Source organism: Oncorhynchus mykiss, chromosome 26, assembly GCF_057628025.1.
Source record: "Oncorhynchus mykiss isolate SJ-2025 chromosome 26, ASM5762802v1, whole genome shotgun sequence".
In the NCBI taxonomy this organism is placed as follows: Eukaryota; Metazoa; Chordata; class Actinopteri; order Salmoniformes; family Salmonidae; genus Oncorhynchus; species Oncorhynchus mykiss.
The window spans coordinates 5,560,107-5,585,194 of NC_143047.1; the positions used below are offsets into that span (position 1 = coordinate 5,560,107).

A 25,088-nucleotide genomic window follows, 5' to 3' on the forward strand; every position below is an offset into this window, starting at 1 on the left:
CGTGCTTCTACACCTGCATTACTTGCTGTTTGGGGTTTTAGGGTGGGTTTCTGTACAGCACTTTGAGATATCAGCTGATGTACGAAGGGCTATATAAATTAATTTGATTTGATTTACGTGTTCGACGAGCCAAACCCAATGAATATAGTTGGTCACGAATGTTTGATCTTGAACAGAACATAACTCAATTAACATGTATCAATCAAAATTGTACAGAAAAGAGTGGGAGTCTGTACCTGAACAAATGTCAAATCATATTTTTTGCCGAGATGGCCAGTCAATATGAGTAACGTTAGTGTATTCAACGTAAAGACGCAGACTTACGTTATCACGCAATGACATCACAACGTTATTTAGCAACAAATCAACGTGCCTCAAGCAACTTAACCTGAACATTTGTTGGCAACACTGGTCAGAAGAATAGTAGCGCAAAGTTCTCCAACAAATTGCAGGACAGTGTAAACATGTAGCTAACAGGCGCATAATTAGCTTATGAAATTGCCGATATAGCAGGGATATGACTTTTCGAATAGCATAGGTTTTTGTTTTTCAGTAGCGCAAATCTGTTCGTATGGCGTATTCATCTCATTGTTATTTTATTTAAATCGCTATTTAACAGGATTATCCTAAAACAGTTAGTTTTGATTCTGTCCGGTAGTAACAAATCGAGATGGACTACTTGTTACAGGTGAAAATAGGTGCCCTCGTGGGTTTGTTGCTCCTGACGCTATTTTTCGGATTTATTCCTGCTCGGATGAAGTGGTTCAGAGAAACCAGTGGGACGGGTAAGTTTCAGTAGGTAACCTACAAATGTATAAAATTACTAGCTAGCTAGTCATGTTGTAACCCCGTATGCAATTGCTGTTTCCCACAACAAGCCTGGTGGCTCGTTGCGTCCTTTCCTTCATCGACCAAACCTAAACTATTGGGTTTCAACAATGTTTCACGTCAACAAGATACATACATATCCTATCGATCTATAAGAACAATACTTACGATTCGTGTTTGATGTGCACTACGCTATCAAATAAGCTTTTTAAACACGTTTTTATCCAGGGTGTCCCATTTTCCGCCTGTGGGCTGCCATGTAGTCCATTCTCGGTCACGTGAGTAAAATACCACGTAACTCCCACTTTCACAGACGGGAATTGGAAACGTGTTTTTAACGCTTATTCGATAGCGAAGGAAGCGTTCAACCTGCCGCAAGTCCGTTAAAAGAACACATTCTTATTTACAATTACTGCCTACTGGGGAACAGTGAGTTAACTGCCTTGTTCATTGGCAGAACAGGGATTCGATCCAGCAACCTTTCGGTTACTAGTGGTCAGAGCGTTGGGCCAGTAACCGAAAGGTTGCCGGATCGAATCCCCATTCTGCCACTGAACTAGGCAGTTGCATGCAAGTGTTTGCCAAATCCAATCAGTGTTTGCTGTGGGCTTGTGTTTATCCTTGTTTCTTCCATTGGTTTAAAACCGTCAAATGGCAATTTATCAAATAAAATCAAAGATTACAACAGGTGTAGACCCTAGAGTGAAATGCTTAATTGTATGCCCTTAACCAACAACGCAGTTTTAAGAAAAAATGTGTTCAAGTATTTACTAAATAAACTGAACCAAAAAAATGGAAATTGAAAAGTAACACATAATTACACATAATTAAAGAGCAACCCTAACCCTAAAACAACAGCAACTAGGCTAGGGGGTACCTGTGCAATTTACATTTCAATCAAATGTTATTAATTCATCATTTTTAGTCATCTACAAAATATGGAGCTTAGGCTCAGAGCTTTATGGATTTATTTTTATTTTTTATGTATTTATCCACTATGGATTAGTTTGATTGGTTAATCGTAGTACAAACCTAGCACATAAGTCTACTTTTGAAAGAGATGCCTCTAAAATATCTGTGTATAGCTTACCGTGAGTTGGAACCAAAGTAATAATTTTCCAATCGTGAACAGAAACGTTTTTTTTTATTTTTTTCTGTTCCAGTTTCCACCAGCAAAATAAAGTTATGAACTGGTTCGATTTCTTTCTGTTCCATAAAAAATAAAGCTAAATGTATTTTTACATTTAGCTTAACAAATCAAATTTTGTTAAGCAGATGTTACGAGTGTAGCGAAATGCTTGTGTGTGTTGCTCCAACAGTGCAATAATATCTAACAATACACACAATCTAAAGGTAAAATAATGGAATTAAGGAATATATAAATGCTAGGATGAGCAAAGTTGGAGTGGCATAGACTAAAATGGAGTATAATAGAACGCAGTATATACATATGAGATGAGTAAAACAAAAATATGTAAACATTATAAAAGTGACTAGTGTTCCAGTATTAAAGTGGAAGTTTCAAGTCTATGTATATGGGGCAGCAGCCTCTAAGGTGCAGGGTTACGTAACCGGGTGGAAGCTGCGTAGTAATGGCTATTTAAGTCTGATGGCCTTGAGAGTGAAAAAACGGCTTCTGTCTCTTGGTCCCAGCTATGATTTACCTGTACTGACCTCTCCTTCTGGATGATAGCGGGGTGAACAGACGGTGGCTCGGGTGGTTGTTGTCCTTGATCTTTTTGGTCTTCCTGTGACATCGGGTGCTGTAGGTGTCCTGGAGGGCAGGTAGTTTGCCCCTGGTGACGTGTTGGGCAGACCGCACCACCCTCTGGAAAGCCCTGCGGTTGCGGCCGGTGCAGTTGCCGTACCAGGCGGTGATACAGCCCGACGGGATGCTCTGTTGTGCATCTGTAAAAGTTTGTGGGTCTTAGGGGCCTAGACCGATTTCTTCAGCCCCCTGAGGTTGAAGAGGCGCTGTTGTGCACTGTCTGTGTGGGTGGACCATTTCAGTTTGTCTGTGATGTGTACGCCGAAGAACTTGAGTTCCTTTTTACGAGCCCTTAACCCACAATGCAGAATTATAATTTTTATTTAAAAAATTGATAAATAAAAATAGTAACACAATAAAATAACAATGAGGCTATATACAAGGGTTTCCAGTACTGAGTCAATTAGTATATTTTCGAAACAACATTACTTATTATTAATAACCAACAATGCAATCATTTTTTTTAAGGGCTCATAAGTAAGCAAGGTCTACACCTGTTTTATTTGTCGCATGTGACAAACATTTAATTTAAATAAAAGTTTGGGAACTGGTTACAATGTTAAAGTAACAGTTCTGTTCCGGAACAGTATAGATCACTTTCATTATCAGTTCTGTTCCTTAAATGTTCTTTTACTGTTTTTGCTTCTGTTCCCTGAACCAGTTCCAACCCCTGTAGGTAACAATGGTGTTCTCTCTAAAAATTATCTTATTTTGCTTGAGAAGTGTGCGATGTATTATTAACTGGGTGGTTCGAGCTCTGAATGCTGATTGGCTGACAGCCATAGTAAATCAGACCGTATATTATGGGTATGACAAAACCACTTATTATCCCTGCTCTAATTACATTGGTAACCAGTTTATAATAGCAGTAAGGCACCTCTGGGGTTTGTGATATATGGCCAATATACCACGGCTAAGGGCTACGCGTTGCGTGGTGCCTAACAGTCTTTACCTCTGGTATGTTGGCCATATACCACACCCCCTTGGGATTTATTGCTTAATTATGCCATTTGCATAATTGATTTAGGCCTAGATTAGCAAATTTGCTTAATTGATTTCTTAGGGTGAGGAATCATCGAGTCTCCTCCAAGGAGACAGACTAGGGCAGTGGTATTCAAAACTTTTTCAGCGGGGAACCCATGATTTTTTTCTGCCAGGATTTCTCCCGACTTTACCCCACCCAAAAATCGGTAAATTTACATCAATAAATAACCTTAAAAAATCAAAAGAAACCAATAAATACATTTACAACATTTTTATTTTCTGGTCTTTCTCTATATTTGTATATTGTCCCATACAATAATCTGTACTCCTAAAAATACAGTTACTGGTGACCCTACTGCAGTTTTCCAGGGCCGCTAACTTTGAATACCACTGGACTAGAGTCACCTGACAGGGATAAAGCCCCTTGAGATGGCACATTCCAGTGAACAATCAACCCACACGTTTGCTCCTGTTTGGTGGCTGTGGCTTGAAGCACTGAGTGGTGTATTTAAAGGGAAGTGGCCACGCTGACAGCATTCCCCAACCCATAACACAACCCCTCCCTGTTTTTCAACTGAGGTGCATTCAGTTCAGTTGAATGTTTGATACGTTGCAGAACAGTTTGTACTGAATGACATGTTTCCCCAAAACGTTCTTGTACAAACTTTGAGGTCCGTTTGGTAGGCGTGGCTTGAAGCAATGAGAGGTGTATTTAAAGGGCAGTGGCCATGCTGACAGCGTTCACAAACCAACCCCTCCCCATTTTTCAACTGGTCATTCAGTATAGCACCATTTCCGTTCAATTGAACATTCCAGAATGTAAAAAAAAAAGACTGAATTCAGCCCTGTTTAGGGTCAGAGGTTAGTGCAAACCGTAACTTTTTGCGACGGAAACTAGTAATAATACATTTCATTTGTAGACAAAAATCAAACATTTTAACATTGAGCAACCATTTAAAAAATATATATATATTAAAAAGGCCTAAAAACAAATGTCTTGTTATTGTACAAGTTCAGTTAGGTCCCTCCCAGTTTCAGCTTATTTGCCTCAGTTTGGTTATTAGTGAATATACCCCTGCTTTTAACTTTCTCTTTAGGCCCAGCAGTCTCTGTATGTCCGGCTGTCAATATATATTATACACTATGACTCCGGGCATTACTAAAACAATGAAGGACCATAACATTTTCTGTGATAAGAGACCGTTTGGGCCAATACCATCCCTTCAGTCACATATTAAGACAGCTTTTGTTTTGCAATGGCTGATTTGCTGAGGAGTTGTTTTCACTTCTGTGTTTGTGCAATGGTGCTCAATACTTCAGGTCTCTGCATGATGGTTATCTCTGTTGCTTCTCCTTTTTCTTCCCCCTTTAAGTAGAGGGTGACATTAGGAGCTATCATGGCCGTTTTCATTACAGTGCTCCCAGAGTGTTTGATTGCACTTCTTGATAACTTCCAGTTTTATTTTTATTTTTTTATCAGTGGTATCTCCATAAGGTGTCTCTTTTCTGACGGGTTAACAGCTGATTTAGACCCATAAGTCAGATGAAATGATCAGTCATCAGATATTCACACATTATTCATATCACAGCTTATGTCACATTAACTGAAAGAAATCCATAGTTTCCTTGATTCACAACCTAAGTTAAACAGACAACTTCAGTTGACTTCAGGTAGCCATTAACCAATCTTTTGAACGAGTTAGGCAACTCCAGTGTCTACTTCCGTCTTATCTACCTTTGCTGCTGAAGTAGGGCCTTGTCAACAAAAAGGGAGGAATGTAGAGATTTACAGGTCTTTAGCTAAGTCCAGCCAACCGTTTGCTAAAGGATGCAGTGATAAACTGTAACCTGTAACAAAAGAGTGCACTATGGTAGATGGCATCCAAAGGTTTAAGAGTAGTAGTAGCAGCTGCTCTTTGATAGAATGTCACCATAATCAAGAACAGATAAAAGGGTTAGGGTTAAAAAGGTTGACTGAATAATATGCTTCCTACTGTAGAAAAAGCCAACTTTTTTTTTTAAATCTTAGCTCCTTAACAAGCTGATCTGTTTTTTTTTTAAACGTCATATCCATATCAATCCAAATGCCTAAGTATTTCTATGCGGGAACACATTCGATTGGAGAACCATTTGTGTGAACATGTAGTTCATCTGAAAAATTGAGTTTGAATACTTTTAATTGATGAAGTTGTAAAAAATCCAGTCTATTTTAAATTCAGGCTGTAACACTTTTTTTTGTGGGAGGGGGGAGTCGAGGGGTGTGAATACTTTCTGACGGCACTGTATATGGCTAGGGTCAGGCTTTTTAAAAATTATATATTTATTTTCTAACCCCACCATGTGACCTGAATAGGAAGAGCTCTGGGTTCATTAACAGATCACCTGATCAGGGCCCAAAGTAGTTCCTGGTCAGGGAAAACCCCAGGTTCTGTCTATGTTGAGCATTAAACAGTAGCGTTTTGTATCATGTAGAAACCCATCGGGTGGTCCTGAGTTTCATCAGCTGTTTTGCCGGAGGCGTCTTCCTGGCTGCCTGTCTATTGGACATCATCCCAGACTACCTGTCAGACATCAATGCTGAGCTGGCCGCAAGGAGTGTGGACGTAAGTGTCTTCTGTCTGTCAGCAACATCACAAAGAATCATTGATACCTGGCCACACTCCCATCCCCTTTGTAAAATGACAAAAGCTATATGACTATCCATGGCACAAACCAATGTATTAAGTGTTATAATAGATATAAGTTATACTTTTGTTTTTGTATCTGTAAAACAGTGTTCCCACATGGGGAAATGTGCAGAAATTATTATCATTAATCCACAGGTTCAATACCTGGTGATGTGTTAAGGACCACTTACTTATGAGATACACTACTGTTCAAAAGTTTGGGGTCACTTAGAAGGCCAGCATCCTGGAGTTGCCTCTTCACTGTTGATGTTGAGACTTGTGTTTTGCGGGTACTATTTAATGAAGCAGCCAGTTGAGGACTTGAGGCATCAGTTTCTCAAACTAGAGACACTAATGTACTTGTCGTCTTGCTCAGTTGTGCACCGGGGCCTCCCACTCCTTTCTATTCTGGTTAGAACCAGTTTGCGCTGTTCTGTGAAGGGAGTAGTACACATCGATTCTTGGTAATTTCTCGCATGGAATAGCTTAATTTCTCAGAACAAGAAAAGACTGAGTTTCAGAAAAAAAGTTATGTTTCCGGCCATTTTGAACCTGTAATCGAACTGACAAATGCTGATGCTCCAGATACTCAACTAGTCTAAAAAAAAAGGCCAGTTTTATTGCTTCTTTAATCAGAACAACATTTTTCAGCTGTGCTAACATAATTGCAAAAGAGTTTTCTAATGATCAATTGGCCTTTTTCAAATTATAAACTTAGATTAACTAACACAACGTGCCATTGAACATAGGCCCATTATCAGCAACCATCACTCCTATGTAGATATTCCATAAAAAAATCAGCCGTTTCCAGCAACAATAGTCATTTACAACATTATCAATGTCTAGACTTTATTTCTGATCAATATGATGTTATTTTAATGGACAAAAATGTGCTTTTCTTTCAAAAACAAGGATGTTTCTAAGTGACCCTTAACTTTTGAACTGTAGTGTGTGTATATATCCCTTATCCTTAGCGTTTATTTAAACAGAACTCCTACTTTTGGTTGTTTTCACCTCTTTCTCAAACAGACCAGCTTCCCCCTCCCAGAGTTCATCATGGCTGCAGGCTTCTTCACTGTGCTCATTATGGAGAGGATTGTTCTGAACTGCAGACAAGATGCCATGCAAGGGTCAGACCAGGAGGGAGCACCTCTGATGCGGGCCAAAGGGCACAGCCATGGGCAGGGGAAAGCCGCATCCACCAACCTGGAGGGTAGTGCCCACCACGTCCACATGGACCTCCAGGCCCACTCCTCCTTTCGCTCATTCATGCTATTTTTCTCACTCTCCCTCCATTCTGTGTTTGAGGGCCTGGCCATCGGACTGCAGACCACAGACTCAAAGGTAGGTGCTGGAGAGCGAGCTCTACTTAAATTGCGCAATAGGTCGATTAGTTTTAGCTTGCCCGGAGAACATATTAGACCATTCCGTTGGTCCTAAAAGGGAAATGTCTGCCCACCTGTGGCACTGGGTCGGCTAAAACAAATGCACCCATGCATTGCAAATGCATGCCATTTCTTTCCAAGTGTATTTTCAAATGCATTCCAATAATGTTCAACTACTTATTTTCTTCAAGTGAAAATACAATTTGTATTATTTATAATGAACAGAAATATAAACGTAACAATTTCAAAGATTTTACTGTTTTACAGGAAATCAGTCAATTGAAATATATTCATAAGGCCCTAATCTATGGATTTCACATGACTGGGTGTATGTATATATCTCTGTTAGTCACAAGGTAGGAGCATGGATCAGAAATCCAGTCAGTATCTGGTGTGACCACCATTTACCTCATGTAGCGCGACATCTCCTTCGATTAGAGTTGATCCGGCTGTTTATTGTGGAATGTTGTCCCTCTTCAATGGCTGTACGAAGTTTCTGGATAGTGGTGGAAACTGGAGTATGCTGTCGTACATGTCGATCTCGAGCATCCAAAATATGCTCAATGGGTGACATGTCTGGTGAGTATGCAGGCCATGTAAGAACTGGGACATTTTCAGCTTCCAGGAATTGTGTACAGATCCTTGCAACATGGGGCCGTAGATTATCATGCTGAAACATGAAGTGATGGCGGCATATGAATGGCATGACAATGGGCCTCACGATCTCGTCACGGTTTGTATCTCTGTGCTTTCAAATTGCCATCGATAAAATGCAATTGTGTATATTGTCCGTAGCTTATGCCTGTCTATACCATAACCCCACCACCACCCTGGGACAGTCTGTTCACAACGTTGACATCAGCAAACTACTCACCCACACAACGCCATACAAGTAGGCTGCGGTTGTGAGGCAGGTTGGACGTACTGACATTCTGCTCTGGTGGACATTCCTGCAGTCAGCATGCCCATTGCACGCTCCCTCAACTTGATACATCTGTGGCATTGTATTGTGACAAAACTGCACATTTTAGAGTGGCCTTCATTGTCCCCAGCACAAGGTTCACCTGTGTAATGATCATGCTGTTTAATCAGCTTCTTGATATACCACACCTGGCAGGTTGATGGATTATCTTGAGAAAGGAGAAATGCTCACTAACAGGGATGTAAACAAATTTGAGAGAAATACGTTTTTCTGGGATCTTTTATTTCACCTCATGAAACATAGGACCAACACTTCACATGTTGCATTTTTATATTTTTGTTCAGTGTATATCTAAGCGGTGAGTCTCTGTTGTGCAGCGCACATGAGGGGATGAAGTTACACTTGTATGCAATTCACTACTAAATGTTTGCCATCAAATCTTTTAGAATGACTTTCTGCCAGATGTCAAAGAGCTCTGGATAAGTTATGCCCTGTGCTTCCTACTAGCGCTTTTTTTTCCCCTTCTCTGTTGTTCACCCCTCTGCTCCGTGTACACATGCTGCTATTCCTTCAGAAAAGCCTGCATCAACTTTATTCATTTGCACAGTTTCTCTTGTTGGCTTGTAAATGTCCACACTCACTGAAAATGACATTCGGTAGCTACTACCTATGCTTGTATAACTTTGAGCTGGGTTTGTCTGTCTTTGCTATTCGTTAGATTAGTTTGAGATTTTGCTACAAGTTTGTGCAAATTTTTTTAGCGTTCTGGTAGTAGAGGCTAAATGGGCTTTTCTTGCATTTAGCACCCCTTGTGGGCTATGCTGGTAATACTGTAAATCATGGGATGTGAGAAGTATGGTATGATATGAAAATCTAGATGCCACTTAAGTGTAGTAGCTCATATCAGGGCAGGGTGACCGCTAAAGCATATTTATTACTTTTGTAGTCCAATAAAAACACAGAATGATTCTGAATACTCCCAAGTCCCAAATTTGGCAGACATGTTTCAAATTCTTGCTGACATTTCTAGCCACAAGTATAAACCAGCTAGCTGGGTAGGGCTCATTACGACGACTGACTGAACCAAATCCGTTTATCCCCACTCAACTCTCAACTCATGTGTCATCAATTTTGGGCACCAGGCATGTCCTTATAGCCACAGATTATCTATTATATTAACCAGATGCTCAAGTGGCTGCTCTAACAATGATAATACATGTCTTCAAAGATGGAAGGCTGTTGGAGGAGGCAAGATCAGGTGGGACCATTCCAGTGATGATTTTAGCATGTAATTCTTGGTGGGCCCAAAAAAAAAAAAGAAAGTGAAATGCATGCCAGCAAAGCCACTACACAACACTAAATAATACATTCATTGCACTATAACGGTGACAAACGATGCCCACAAACTGTTATGGCCTATATAAAGCTCTCCCAACACCTTACCACTGCTAAACCTGGCTTTCAGCGGAGCCTTGTCTGGCAGCGAAACAGTTCATTCAACCTCATTTACTGCCTTTACAACAACAAAAAAATATTTTTTTAAACAGCTAATATGGCAGACTTGCTTAAACAAATGTGGTTTCTACTGACAATTGAGATTTACATATTATGGCATAAGGGGTCGACAAGTGGTTGAGGGGCAATCCATAATTTCGATTAAGACATTAATGAGTAAGCAACGACTGACGTAGTCAATATAACTTTATTCAGCACCTTTGAAATGTACAGCGACAGAATTCAGAACATGGGCTGTTCTTAGTGTACTCCCTGTACCAGTCAGAACCATAGGATAAATAAATGGGGCATATAAACAGACAAAAGCTTTTACAATATTAAATGATTACATTTCTCTAAAACAGGTTATAGGCTATTTGTGCACCACCAAGTTAGAACAGGTGAAAGCATTAAACAGTAGCAGGTGAAAATAGACCAAATTATTAGGGTGAGGCACATTGAACGTTGTTTGGGTATTTGCGTGTCAAAAACAATACACGTCATAACACTATTTGACACGTTAAGCCTTTAATTTGTCAAATAACACAATTCTATTATAGAATGTTGTGTGTGTGCTGAATTTGCACATGCAAGCCAAGCACCACAACTAACGTTGTGTTTACAATACTGCGTTGGTGAAAATAGACAATTATTTGGCTACTAGCATCTTACTACACAACATGCTTACTATTACTTTCTCAGCTACTGTATACGTTTCTCCCTTGCATATTACATAATTTAAGCAGCAGCATACAATACATTTTTGGACTCACCTTGTGAAGGAGGCGCAGTGGTCCTTTGTGGGCAAATGTCATCAAAGTCTGGTATTCTCTGGTTTTATGGTGGGAACTCTGGGAAAAAAACACAGCCACTCCATTGAATAGCAGGCTAACGTTATACGGTTCTCTGCAACGCCTGCAGTTAGCCAGAGATTCCTTCCAAATGACTCATTGTTGAATTTGCGATTTCCAACTTGTTGTGTAATCTTTATGTGCAATGGCCGATGGGCACTGATAGGTTTTCTCTTCATATGACAAGGATTTTCCAGTAGATTGTCGACTTGATAACTGATAATTGCTAGCTAAAGTAAGATGTTGACATGATCAGTCCAATCAAAGCTACTATAGAAAGAATTACATCAAATCACATATCTGTGGCCAATGACCTTGAGCCTTCTTGGATGGGCACTTCTAATATAACTCTATGGCAGAACCCAAGGGGCTAACATTTTTGAGCTCTAGTCTTAGAATTGGGGACATACTGTCCCATGACTGACAGAACTGAGCCAATCAGGTGCATCACTCTATTTTCTGCTGGCTCTATTTTCTGCTGGCCACCACCACAGAAAGCACTGTGCTAGGCTCAAACACCTGCGTTTTGGAGCTGCCTTACTCAAGAAAGCAAAAAATAGACCGTGGCTTTATTAACTCAATGCCTTTTTTAAAGAAAATAAAAAAATTCATTGTTTGCAAACTGCTACACATTAATGCCAAAATAACAAGCCCCCACCCCCCAAAAAAATTATTTTGATAATTGTTTTTTTTACCTAAGTGTGGTGCTCAAAACAGGTGGGCCTCTGCCCTAGAATTGCAGGAAATTAGCTTTAAAATGGCCGAATTCTCTCTCAGCCTCATGTCATACGGTGAACAAAAGCATAAGATTAGGTATAAAAACAGCTGCTTTTTCTGGGGTCCAAACTAGAGGTCGACCGATTATGATTTTAACGCCGATACCGATTTATTGGAGGACCAAAAAAAGCTGATGCAGATTTATTTGTAATAATGACAATTACAACAATACTGAATGAACACTAATTTTAACTTAATATAATACATAATAATTTAGCCTCAAATGAAATGCAAAACAGATTGGACTATTTAGAACGAGCAGCCTGCTCACGAACGGACGAGTGCACCATAGAGAACACAACAAGCATGCAGCTGCAATAAGTGAAAATATATTATCTTACGACCGGTAGTTTCTTTTGGAGATATACAAATGTATCTGTGCATTTGAACAACTGCATAAATACACCTATATCATGCTTTGAAGTCCGTAGGGCAATTCAGACAGCTGACAGAGGATTTTTGTAATGAATGTTTATTTTAATTGACTGTTCTGTATATTGTCGATGTATGTTGACCTATACTTGACTGTTTTTGTATTGTGCAGGGCTCATTTGTAAAAGAGACTAGTCTCAATATGACTTCCCTGGTAAATAATATTAAAAACTAGAGATGACTAATGTCACAAAGCATGATACGCTAGCCAGATAACTGTCATTCTGAAATATCTGAATAACTTGTAAATATGAAGTTATAGGTTTATATAGACTTTAGGATGTTAACCCCTAAAGTGATTTAGATCGTTAAAGGTTTATTCAAATATGTCAAAAAAAAAAAAAAAAAAAAAATAATAATCCAAACCCCATGTCTACAATTTTGAAACCCCAATTTACTCTGAGAATGTAGCATGTTTGGCGTGAATGGAATATCAAGTGGTCACTCGTCAATAGAACTCTGTGGCACTGGTCCGCGGCAGAACGGAGCAAACTTCGGACGTCAACTGACAAACTAGCTAGTGGCTGCAGGTTCGTGAGTGAAATCCGCTAAAGACAACGAAATGGGGACTAAATATATATTTTTGTCCATTTTAAAATCACATCAAATTGATCAGAAACACAGTGTAGACATTTAATGTTGTAAATGATTATTTTAGCTGGAAACGGCTGTTTTTGTTTTTTTATTGAATATCTACATAGGCTTACAGAGGCCCATTATCAGCAACCATCACTCTTGTGTTCCAATGGCATGTGTTAGCTAATCCAAGTTTATAATTTTTAAAAGGCTAATTGATCATTAGAAAACCCTTTTTGCAATTGTCAGCACAGCTGAAAACTGTTATGATTAAAGAAACCAACTTGGCATTCTTAAGACTAGTTGAATATCTGTAGCATCAGCATTTGTGGGTTCAATTACAGGCTCAAAATGGCCAGAAACACAGAACTTTCTTCTGAAACTCATCAGTCTCTTGTTCTGAGAAATTAAGCTATTCCATGCGAGAAATTGCTAAGAAACTCTCATTATGCAGGTTGCTGCCATATGATTGGCTTCACATTTGTCTCCAGTGATTTTTATCTAAAAAATATATATTTACAATTCCCAAACTAGTTACTTATTTACCTAGAATTTATCAAAAGCTCTTATCAAGTTGTACATTGAGAATTGTTATTTCTATCTGGGGAAAAAAATGCAGTACATGTTTCTAACTCGTGCTTTTCATGTGATGTGCTCTTGGACTTTTTCTTCACATGGTTCTACTTTTCACTGTATTGTCCTTTGTTGCTATTCAGGGAAGTCTCTTTCCATCACAAAGGCATAGTGAAAGTGTTTTCTGTGCTTAGGAGGAAGCCCTAGGAAAACTATTTCCAATCACCCGTGGTGTCAGGAGATTTAGAGTAGAGAAAGTGAGACTCATGCATGATTTCCATGCACTTTCTCTCACATCCTTAGTATAAAATAACTCACACCATGCACCAAGTCAGCGGATTCTAATGACAAGGTCCTGAGATATTTTACCAAACTCAGCAAAAAAAAAAACACCCTCACTGTCAACTGCGTTTTATTTTCAGCAAACGTAACGTGTAAATATTTGTATGAACGTAAGATTCAACAACTCAGACAAACTGAACAAGTTCCACAGACGTGACTAACAGAAATTGAGTAGTGGCACAGGAAGAAATGGCAGCAGTTTTACGAAAACAATTGTGCTATTATGTACATAATGTTTCTGTAACCATATCTTACGGCAGAAAAGAGCTTCTGGATATCAGGACAGCGATCACTCAACTCGGATTAGATAAAGGTTTTTTTCAACAACAAGCAAGACTCGCATGATATTCTCCACACACCCGGCAGGGCCGACATCCCAGTTATTCGCAAGAGGAAGCGCCGCAGGTACAGAGGACGAAGAGCCGGATGCCTCGTCAGCACCCGCAGAAGGCGAGTCGGATAGCTGCCGTTACCTTCAATATTACTCACCAACGTGCAATCATTGGACAATAAATCAGACGAGGTACGATCACGAATATCCTACCAACGGGACATCAGAAACTGTAATATCCTATGTTTCACAGAATCGTGGCTGAATGACGACATGGATATTCAGCTAGCGCAACATATGCTGCACCGGCAGGATAGAACAGCACACTCCGAGGGGGGGCGGGCTGTGCATATTTGTAAACAGCTGGTGCACGAAATCTAAGGAAAATCTCTAGATTTTGCTCGCCTGAAGTAGAGTATATTGTGATAAATTGCAGGCCACACTACTTGCCTAGAGTTCTCAGCTATAATTTTTGTGGCTGTTTATTTACCACCACAAACAGATGCTGGCACTAAGACCGCACTCAGTCAGCTGTATAAGGAAATAAGCAAACCGGAAACTTTTCACCCAGAGGCGGCGCTGCTAGTGGACAGAGACTTCAATGCAGGGAAACTGAAATCAGTTCTACCAAATCTCTATCAAAAAAAAGTTCTAGATCACCTGTACTCCACACGCAGACGCGTACAAAGCTCTCCCTCGCACTCCATTTGGTAACTCCGACCACAACTCTATCCTCCTTATTCCTGCTTACAAGCAATAGTTAAAGCAGGAAGCACCAGTGACTCGGTCTATAACAAAGTGGTCAGATGAAGCAGATGCTAAACTGCATGACTGTTTTGCTATCACAGACTGGAACATGTTCCGGGATTCTTTAGATGACATTGAGGAATACACCACATCAGTCACTGGCTTTATCAATAAGTGCATTGAGGATGTCGTCCCCACAGTGACTGTACGTACATACCCCAACCAGAAGCCATTGAGTACAGGCAACATTTGCACTGAGCTAAAGGGTAGAGCTGCCGCTTACAAGAAATCCCGCTATGCCCTGTGACGAACCATCAAACAGGCAAAGCGTCAATACAGGGCTAAGATTGAATCATACTACACCAGCTCCGACGCTCGTCAGATGTGGCAGGGCTTGCAAACTATTAGACGACAAAGGGAAGCATAGCCGCGAGCTGACCAGTAACACGAGCCTACCAGACGAGCTAAATCACTTCTATGCTCGCTTCGAGGAAAGCAACACTGAGGCATGCATGAGAGCATCAGCTGTTCCGGACGACTGTGATCACGCTCTCTGCAGCCGACGTGAGTAAGACCTTTTAAACAGGTCAAGACACAAGGCTACGGGGCCAGATGGATTACCAGGACGTGGCAGGTGTCTTCACTGACATTTTCAACATGTCCCTGACTGAGTCTGTAATACCAACATGTTTCAAGCAGACCACCATAGTCCTTGTGCCCAAGAACACAAAGGCAACCTGCCTAAATGACTACAGACCCGTAGCATTCGCGTCCGTAGCCATGAAGTGCTTTGAAAGGCTGGTAATGGCTCACATCAACACCATTATCCCAGAAACCCTAGACCCACTCCAATTTGCATACCGCCCAAACAGATCCACAGATGATGCAATCTCTGCACTCCACACTGCCCTTTCCCACCTGGACGAAAGGAACACCTATGTAAGAATGCTATTCATTGACTACAGCGCAGCGTTCAACACCATAGTATACTCAAAGCTCATCACTAAGCTAAGGAACCTGGGACTAAACACCTCCCTCCGCAACTGGATCCTGAACTTCCTGACGGGTCGCCCCCAGGTGGTGAAGGTAGGTAGCAACACATCTGCCACGCTGATCCTCAACACTGGAGCTCCCCAGGGGTGCGTGCACAGTCCCCTCCTGTACTCCCTGTTCACCCACGACTGCATGGCCAGGAAAGACTCCAACACCATTAAGTTTGCAGACGACACAACCGTGGTAGGCCTGATCACCGACAACAATGAGACAGCTTATAGGGAGGAGGTAAGAGACCTGGCCGGGTGGTGCCAGAATAACAACCTATCCCTCACCGAAACCAAGACTAAGGAGATGATTGTGGACTACAGGTAAAGGAGCACCGAGAACGCCCCCATTCTCATCAACGGGGCTGTATTGGAGCAGGTTGAGAGCTTCAAGTTCCTTGGTGTCCACATCAACAACAAACTAGAATGGTCCAAACACACCAAGACAGTCGTGAAGAGGGCACAACAAAGCCTATTCTCCCTCAGGAAACTAAAAAGATTTGGCATGGGTTCTGAGATCCTCAAAAGGTTCTACAGCTGCAACATCGAGAGCATCCTGGCTGGTTGCATCACTGCCTGGTACGGCAATTGCTCGGCCTCCGACCGCAAGGCACTACAGAGGGTAGTGCGTACGTCCAGTACATCACTGGGGCAAGGCTGCCTGGCATCCAGGACCTATACACCAGGCGGTGTCAGAGGAAGGCTCTAAAAATGGTCAAGGACCCCAGTCATAGGCTGTTCTTTCTACTACCGCATAGCAAGCGGTACCGGAGTGCCAAGTCTTTGACAAAAAGGCTTCTCAACAGTTTCTACCCCCAAGCCATAAGACTCCTGGTGGGGGGCACACAATGTACAATGTACACAACCACTTGATTACCTGGACTATTTATATTGTGTTCCCCCCCCCCCATACCTACGTGTACATACTACCTCACTAAGCCTGACTAACCGGTGTCTGTATATAGCCTTGCTACTGTTATTTTCAAATGTCTTTTTGTTTTATTTCTTTACTTACCTACACACACACTTTTTTTGCACGATTGTTTAGAGCCTGTAAGTAAGCATTTCGCTGTGAGGTCTACCTACACCTGTTGTATTCGGCGCACGTGAGAAAAACACTTTGATTTGAACAAAGGGGGGGTCAAAATCAAAAGTAACAGTCAGTATCTGGTCTGGCCACCAGCTACATTAAGTACTGTTGTGCATCTCTTCCTCATGGACTGCACCAGATTTGCCAGTTCTTGCGGTGTGGTGTTACCCCACTCTTCCACCAAGGCACCTGCAAGTTTCCTGACATTTCTGGGGGGAATGGCCCTCACCCTCCGATCCAACAGGTCCCAGATGTGCTCAATGGGATTGAGATCCGGGCTCTTCCATGACCATGGCAGAACACTTGCAGAAAATCACGCACAGAATGAGCAGTATGGCTGGTGGCATTGTCATGCTGGAGGATCATGTCCGTATGAGCCTGCAGGAAGGATACCGTATGAGGGAGGAGTATGTCTTCCCTGTAATGCCTGCAATGACAACAAGCACAGTCTAATGAGGCTGTGACACACTGCCCCAGACCATTACGGACCCTCCACCTCCAAATCGATCCCGCTCCAGAATACAGGCCTCAGTGTAACCCTCATTCCTTCAACGATAAACGTGATTCCGACCGTCACCCCTGGTGAGACAAAACTGTAGCTTGTCAGTGAAGAGCACTTTTTGCCAGTCCTGTCTGGTCCATGAAAAGTGGGTTTGTGCCCATAGGTGACATTGTTGCTGGTGAGGACCTGCCTTACTACAACAGGCCTACAAGCCCTCAGTCCAGCCTCTCTCAGCCTATTGCGGACAGTCTGAACACTGATGGAAGGATTGTGCATTCCTGGTCTAACTCGGGCAGTTGTTTTTGCCATCCTGTAGCTGTCCTGCAGGTGTGATGTTCGGATGTACCGATCCTATGCAGGTGTTACACGTGGTCTGCCACTGTGAGGACGATCAGCTGTCTGTCCTGTCTCCCTGTATCGCTGTCTTAGGCGTCTCACAGTACAGACATTGCAATTTATTGCCCTGGACACATCTTCAGTCCTCATACCTCCTTGCAGCATGCCTAAAGCACGTTCACAGATGCGCAGGGACCCTGGGCATCTTTCTTTTGGTGTTTTTCAGTGTCTGTAAAAGGCCTCTTTAGTGTCCTACGTTTTCATAACTGTGACCTTAATTGCCTACTGTCGGTGTCTTAACGACCGTTCCACAGGTGCATGTTCATTAATTGTTTATGGGTCATTGAACAAGCATGAGATATAGTGTTTAACCCTTTACAATGAAGATCTGTGTAGTTATTTGGATTTTTACGAATTATCTTTGGAAGACAGGGTCCTGAAAAGGGGACGTTTCTTTTTTTGCTGAGTTTATAAATCAATACACTATAAAGGCATGCAAGTTGCTGACACATTGATTCATGTGTGGTGGAAAGAAGAGAAGGAAAGACAAAGTAACTTAACTGTTAAAGGGAAATTACATTCAAATCAAGTTGTCACATTTTCAGATCTCAAACAGGATGTTGACTCGTCATGACAGACGATGTCATCGGTTGTATAGATCCAGCTCTAGCCTCAACCTCAAATGGAAAAGAGCATAGGAAATTATTTTATTTTCAATTTATTTAGGATTGTGGACTATAGCAAGGTCGTATTCATTAGACTCCGTAGCAAAACTATTTTGCGATGTTGTGGAAACCAAACATAGTGAAAGCAAAAACAAGTGTTTCTTGGGCAAATTCAGGTAGGTCCCTCCTTGTTTTGGCCCGTTTGTTTCGTAGTGAATACTACCCTGGATCTACAAAACAGATGGCCTGGGATGTGAACTTAATTTGATATTAGACTACTTTTCAAGTCTGAACATCTGACCATTTTATTAACTTTGGAATTTGTCCTTTTTTAAACTAAGTCTTTGATCAACCAAAGAAAGATCTGACTTGAAGTGATTATTTAAGCTAACCTGTTTTTAGACTTCAAAGAATTCTAAATGACAGATGTGTAATTTATACAGCTTGTGTTGATATTTATACAGCTTTATTCATCTTACTGAAATGATAAAAAGGAAGTAGGAGATGAATTTCAACCTAATTTTAATCTAGTTTTCTCTCCATCTTATCCAGGTATTAGAGATCTGCATTGCCATTGTGGTCCACAAGAGCATCATTGTGTTCAGCCTATCGGTGAAGCTGGTGCAAAGCGCAGTCCCGCCCATGTGGGTTGCGGCCTACGTGGGCGTCTTCGCTATGATGTCTCCGCTGGGCATCGCAGTGGGCATTGGGGTTATCGAGGCCCAGCTGGCGGCAGGCGTTCTGATCCAGGCCATCCTGGAGGGGCTGGCGGCCGGGACCTTTATTTACATCACCTTCATGGAGATCCTGCCTCACGAGCTGAACTCCCCGGAGAACCAGCTGCTCAAGGTGTTCTTCATTCTGCTCGGCTTCAGCGTCATGGCGGGCCTCACCTTCCTGGGTTGAGAGCATGTCACCCACTGGGGCAACTGACCTAGCAGGAATATGGGGGTGGCTCATATGATTCATGGGACTTGATGTTGTGTACTAAGGTCGCCATGAGGGGAGGTGTCTCAGGGAGACGGCCAACATAAAAAAAAAAATCATTTTTTTTCTGCAGGGTGTGTGCAGGGGAGATTACTGTGCCCATGTCTGGCTGCACCAGTGTGCCACTTTTATTTGAGGGTCATAGCTGTTCTTACTCAGTATTTTTGTTTTTAAGGTTGTGATACCTGTTGTTTTTTATACTGCTTTTAGCATAGATTTTAATTTTACAGCCAAGGATGGTAAGACAGTCTTTCATTTTAAGAACTTTTAATGATTTCAAATAGATTATATTAGATAGGTTCTACGTCTTAGATTGATTTGTTTCAGCACTGGGAAAATAAGTACACGGTGGCAATATTGGTTGTTTTTATTCTGTGGCATACATACCAGTGGTTCTTATTATATTCTTTAACAATCGCTGTTTTGTAATCTTTTTCACATAACTGAGGATCACTGAAAAAAAGAGCTGTTCAAACGGCCATGATTGCCTGGTCTCTTTAGCAAATGACAGGTGTGGCAAGGAGTGGAATGTTAGCTAAAAAGATGGGTACCCAGACTAACATCTCTTAATAGTCAAATGAATCTGTCTTATGTATACAGGTTAAAATGTCAATTGCATCATGTTTACACTTTTGGATGTGAGCACTATTTTACAGCCTCCAGTTTAAATTGAAGTATTAAATGTTTTATCGCTGTTGTGGAACAAATTGTTTTCACCTTGAACTATACAATGCCTTACAAATGACTAAAGCTGTTTTTATTGTCAAACAGAGGATAGGTGCAATGAAATGTGTTTTACATGGTCAGCCATAGTAGTACGGTGCCGCTGGAGCAAATTAGGATTAAGTGCCTTGCTCAAGGGCACATCGGCAGATGTTTCGCCTTGTTGGCTAATATGCAAAGACAAAGCATTGTGACAAATGTTACAGTATTTATTTTTAAGACATTGCATGGAACCTCAATATTGTCTGTGAAATCAACAGATGTGTTAAATGTACCTAAGTATATCAATGATGAATGTCTACAATGTATTATTTTACATGACATACTTGAGTGATTGGTAGGGAGAGACACTTGTCCTTCAGTGTTAAAACACCATCTTGGTATGTGTCGTTTTTACCTCATCACTTTTTGCGTGGAGGCGTCATTCCTTTAGTAATCGGCATGATGCAATCGAGAGAGTGTATTGTCAGTGCCACATCACGGAGCAAAAATCCGATCACTTTTTAGAGACCATAATATTTAAAGAGATTATGAAGTTATTTTAGAGAGGTTAAGAAGTTCAACTAAACCATGTGTTTTCCTCACTCTGTTCCTCATTGTGTTGATAGTTTCCATATCCCAGCCATGAGTCATGTTTCTGTTGTGTTAACAAGGCGTCAAGTTTATAACACTCACAAGTGACCCTCAGCTTCCTCTTATTCCTCCAATCTCCTCTGACACTATTGCAGTAAAATAATGATTAAACAAGTTGACTACGATTTTGTTTAAAGTGTGTCTATTGCGTATGCTTTTGGTACATGCACGCTCATCATGATTACTAAGAGAAGCAATGGGGTTTTAATTTTAGTAGGTGGGCAGGCTGGAGGAATTGAGATTCAGTGATCGTCAGCCTGTGATTTGTGTCCTGAAATAACTGGATGGTCTGACTGCGTTTACACAGGCAGCCCAATTCTAATATTTTGCCCAATTATAGGCAAAATATCTGAATTCGTCTGTAAACGCAGCCTAAGTGTCCCCAAACCTATGTAGTTACGTCGGTAGGTATAGTGTGGCACCTTAATTGGGGAGAACGGGCTTGTAATGGCTGGAGCAAAATTAGTGGAATGGTATCCAACACGTGGTTTTCATGTGTTTGATGCCAGTTCCATTTGCTCCATTCCAGCAGCCTCCTGTGCATTACAATCGACGCAGTTTGTGGGATGAACAATTTCAAACAAAGGTAACATTTTGATAATAGTAACAAAATGGTCATCTTGGGTAATGAGGTTTAGATTGCGTGCATATACAACTTTAAATATGTAATTAGACATCACAAACAGGTGTACGTTAAGCACTATGTATTTTTAACTAGGCAGTTAAGAACAAATTCTTATTTACAGTGACGGCCTCAGAACGGTGCCTTGTTCAGGGGCAGAACGACATATTTTTACCTTGTCAGCGCGGGGAATCGATCTAGCAACCCAACGCTCTAACCACTAGGCTACCTGCCGCCCCAAACGGCAGGTAGCCTAGTGTAACTGTAGTTACATTAGACCTGCCTGTCTGTGCCTGTTACTACAATGTTTACTGATTTGATTTATTCTGTATAGTGTAATTTCTAGTGGAGCATTAGCCATAATTTCAATGAGTTGATTAAAAGTATATGGTTTATTACTGAGCCATTTGTGCCACTAGGTGGGAGTATTAGTTACAGATTTCATGTCCACACAGCATCTCCAGCTGTTGGCTGTTTACTTGTACCGCAGAGAGCCTGGGCGTCACCATGCCAAGCCTACTCATCTCTAAACATGCCATGACCATAACATTGTCATTTGCTTTCTTCTTAACTGTCTTTGAACTTTTGGTGTTAACATGGTATCCGTGACAGTTCCCTGCTCCTTAAAACAAAGTTAAGTTTCCAAATTCTGTATGGCTCTGAGTTGTTTTTCTTCTGATTAATGTAATTCTTATTTCATGTCTGAACTTGACCTCAACCCTTTCCCCCCTGTACATCTCATATGTCATTGACAGGCCATCATCAATGTTTTAGATGTTCATGGGCTGTTTTAACTGAAAGCATTGTATTCACTAAACCTCAACTAACTCTTGTAATGAATGATGTGTAAATTGAGGTGACTAAACTGCTTGGAGTAACCCTATACTGTAAACTGTTATGGTAAAAACATGTTGATACAACAGTAGCTAAGATGGGGAGAGGTCTGTCCATAATAAAGCGCTATTCTGCCTTAACAGCACAAACAACAAGACAGGTCCTACAGACCCTAATTTTGTCGCATCTGAACGCATGCTAAGGTGCCACAAAGAGGGACTTAGGAAAATTGGCTCAGAACAGGGCAGCATGCCTGGCCCTTAAATGTACACGGAGAGCTAATATTAATGAAATGCATGTCAATATCTCATGGCTCAAAATGGAGGAGAGATTGACTTCATCAGTACTTGTTTTTGTAAGAAGTGTTGACAAGCTGAATGTACCGAGCTGTCTGTTTAAACTCCTGGCACACAGCTCGGACACCCATGCATACCCCACAAGACATGCCACCAGAGTCTCTTCACAATCCCCAAGTCCAGAACAGACTATGGTAGGCACACAATACTACATAGAGCCATGACTACATGGAACTCTATTCCACATAAGGTAAATTATGCAAGTAGTAGAATCAGATTTTTTTTAAACATAAAAATACATCTTATGGAAGAGTAGCTGCTGCCTTCGCAGCTGCTAATGGGGATCCCTAATAAATACAAATCTGTCTGGGAAACCCACCCATAGTGTGAACAAACAATATACAGTACCAGTCAAAAGTTTAGACACACCTACTCATTCCAGGATTTTTTATTTGTACTATTTTCTCAACTTTGAAAGTTTCTTCAAGTGCAGTCGAACCACCAAGTGCTATGATGGAACTGGCTCTAATGAGGACCGACACAGGAAAGGAAGACCCAGTTACCTGTGCTGCAGCCGCCTTGGTCAAATTGCTGCAAAGAAACCAATACTAAAGGACACCAATAATAAGAAGAGACTTGCTTGGGCCAAGAAACACAAGCAATGGACATTAGATCAGTGGAAATCTGTCCTTTGGTCTGATGAGTCCAAAAATGAGATTTTTGGTTCCACCCTCTGTGTCTTTGTGAAACGAGGAGTAGGTGAACGGATGATCTCTGCATGTGTGGTTCCCACTGTGAAACATGGAGGTGGTGTAGGGGTGCTTTGCTGGTGACACTGTGATTTATTTAGAATTCAAGGCACACAACCAGCATGGCTACCACAGCATTCTGCAGCGATTTGCCATCCCATCTGGTTTGTGCTTAGTGGGACTATCATTTGTTTTTTCAACAAGCCAATGACCCAAAACACACCTCCATGCTGTGTAATGGCTATTTGACCATGAAGGAGAGTGATGGAGTGCTGCATCAGATGACCTGGCCTCCACAATCACATGACCTCAACCCAGTTGCGATGGTTTGGGATGAGTTGGACTGCAGAGTAAAGGAAAAGCAGCCAATAAGTGCTCAGCATATGTGGGAACTCCTACAAGACTGCTGGAAAAGCATTCCAGGTGAAGCTGGTTTAGAGAATGCAAAGAGTGTGCAAAGATGTCATCAAGGCAAAGGGTGGCTACTTTGAAAAATCTCATATTTGTGATTTGTTTAACACTTTTTTGGTTACTATATGATTCCATATGTGTTATTTCATAGTTTTGATGTCTTCACTATTATTCTACAATGTAGAAAATAGTAAAAAATAAAGAAAAACCCTTGAATGAGTAGGTGTGTCCAAACTTTTGACTGGTACTGTAGGTCTTAGGCTGTACAGCTCCTGAGAGTATGTACAGGTATATACAAGGCCCTGTGGTGAAATGTGTTGGCATTTGTATTATTTCTCTGAATTTAGAAACTATAATGATAAGGGGTTAAAACATTTCAGTCTCTTTCAGACACAAGTACCTTGAACATCCTTTCAATTGAACCCCTGGCCTGAAACTGCTCCTTTCTTTTCTCTGTTACAAAGTGGTGGCTGATTCTTTATATGGTTTCTTAATGCATAGTCTGACATTTTGTCTTCTTGACATTCCTGGTCTCCTTCATAGAGCTTTTCTCTAAACTATACCAGAGGTGAAAACATTCCCAGCCATAGCTGTTCCCGATATCATAGACAGGCACATTGTTGGCCCTACATTTTGTTTGAGGGCCAAGAACGGTGACGATTCATGAGGATCTACTAATGAGGCGAGCTGACACAAAGACAATGGTGATGAGTACACCGGACCTGCCAGGCCTGGAAGAGGTTTCCGAGGGGCCCGGACCACAGTGTTGTCTCAGCTCAGCAGAGCAGCATGGAATCTGGTGTGGGATAGGCACTAACTAACGCCATTCACCCACAGCTCATTAACCCTTCACCTCTTGTTCAGCTGTGGCTCTCTCCACAGAAGAGAGGAGGGCAAAGAGAAATCTCTCACACACAAACCCACGTACATGCTGTTCCTTCGTGCACCATTAACTTTGATTTGAGTTTGTACTGTATGTTCTGAATGCTGATTATATGTGCAGCCTTGGTGGTTGTAGTGCAAGATGCAGATAATTAAAACCCAAAACTGCCTTGTTACTAAATGGATCTCAGAGAGAGGACTATTTGCATTACCCACAGGCCGGGCTGAGCTATACTGGTATTGATGCACGGACCGGTTTGTGGTTTTACTTTACCTTCTATAACGGTATTTGAATGTTTGGTTTGTTAATTGCGATGTGCCGTGTGTATCGTCCATTTTTATTGTTTATTTCGCTACTTGAGTAATCTCTCGCTCTGCTCTCTCTCAATGCCGCTTTCCACACACAGACCTAGCCCCGCACCCTATCATTGATTCAAGGAGTGGATTTGTTGTTGCTTGACCATGAGACACTTGCGTTCAGTCTGCATGGTCAATGCAGCACATACAACAATGTTGATGAAAACTGCTGTTTTCACTTTGCTTCTTAATATAAATCCACTAGCGTGCTATAGTTAATAAACTATTTGTTTGTGTTTCTTACATATGCAAACAGCTAGTTTGTAGCTTTCCTTAGCAAGTTAG

The 25,088-nt window shown here is 41.3% G+C and overlaps 1 protein-coding gene across 1 annotated transcript; it reads left to right on the forward strand.

Annotated features, from left to right (window-relative positions):
- Positions 1-316: 316 nt before the first annotated feature.
- LOC110506272 (zinc transporter ZIP1) lies at positions 317-21,921 on the forward strand. Its single transcript, XM_021585710.3, has 4 exons — positions 317-785; positions 6,053-6,183; positions 7,276-7,590; positions 18,862-21,921. Exons 1-4 carry the CDS (start codon positions 671-673, stop codon positions 19,213-19,215), a joined length of 915 nt encoding a protein of 304 aa, XP_021441385.1. The 5' UTR covers positions 317-670; the 3' UTR covers positions 19,216-21,921.
- Positions 21,922-25,088: the final 3,167 nt, after the last annotated feature.

What these genes read in the sequence shown, in the direction of transcription:
- LOC110506272 (XM_021585710.3), top strand. Translation starts at nt 671, where the DNA reads ATGGACTACTTGTTACAGGTGAAAATAGGTGCCCTCGTGGGTTTGTTG. An exon ending in CAGAGAAACCAGTGGGACGG is followed by an intron (nt 786 to 6,052) that starts GTAAGTTTCAGT and finishes TGTATCATGTAG; the next exon opens with AAACCCATCGGGTGGTCCTG. An exon ending in TGCAGACCACAGACTCAAAG is followed by an intron (nt 7,591 to 18,861) that starts GTAGGTGCTGGA and finishes CATCTTATCCAG; the next exon opens with GTATTAGAGATCTGCATTGC.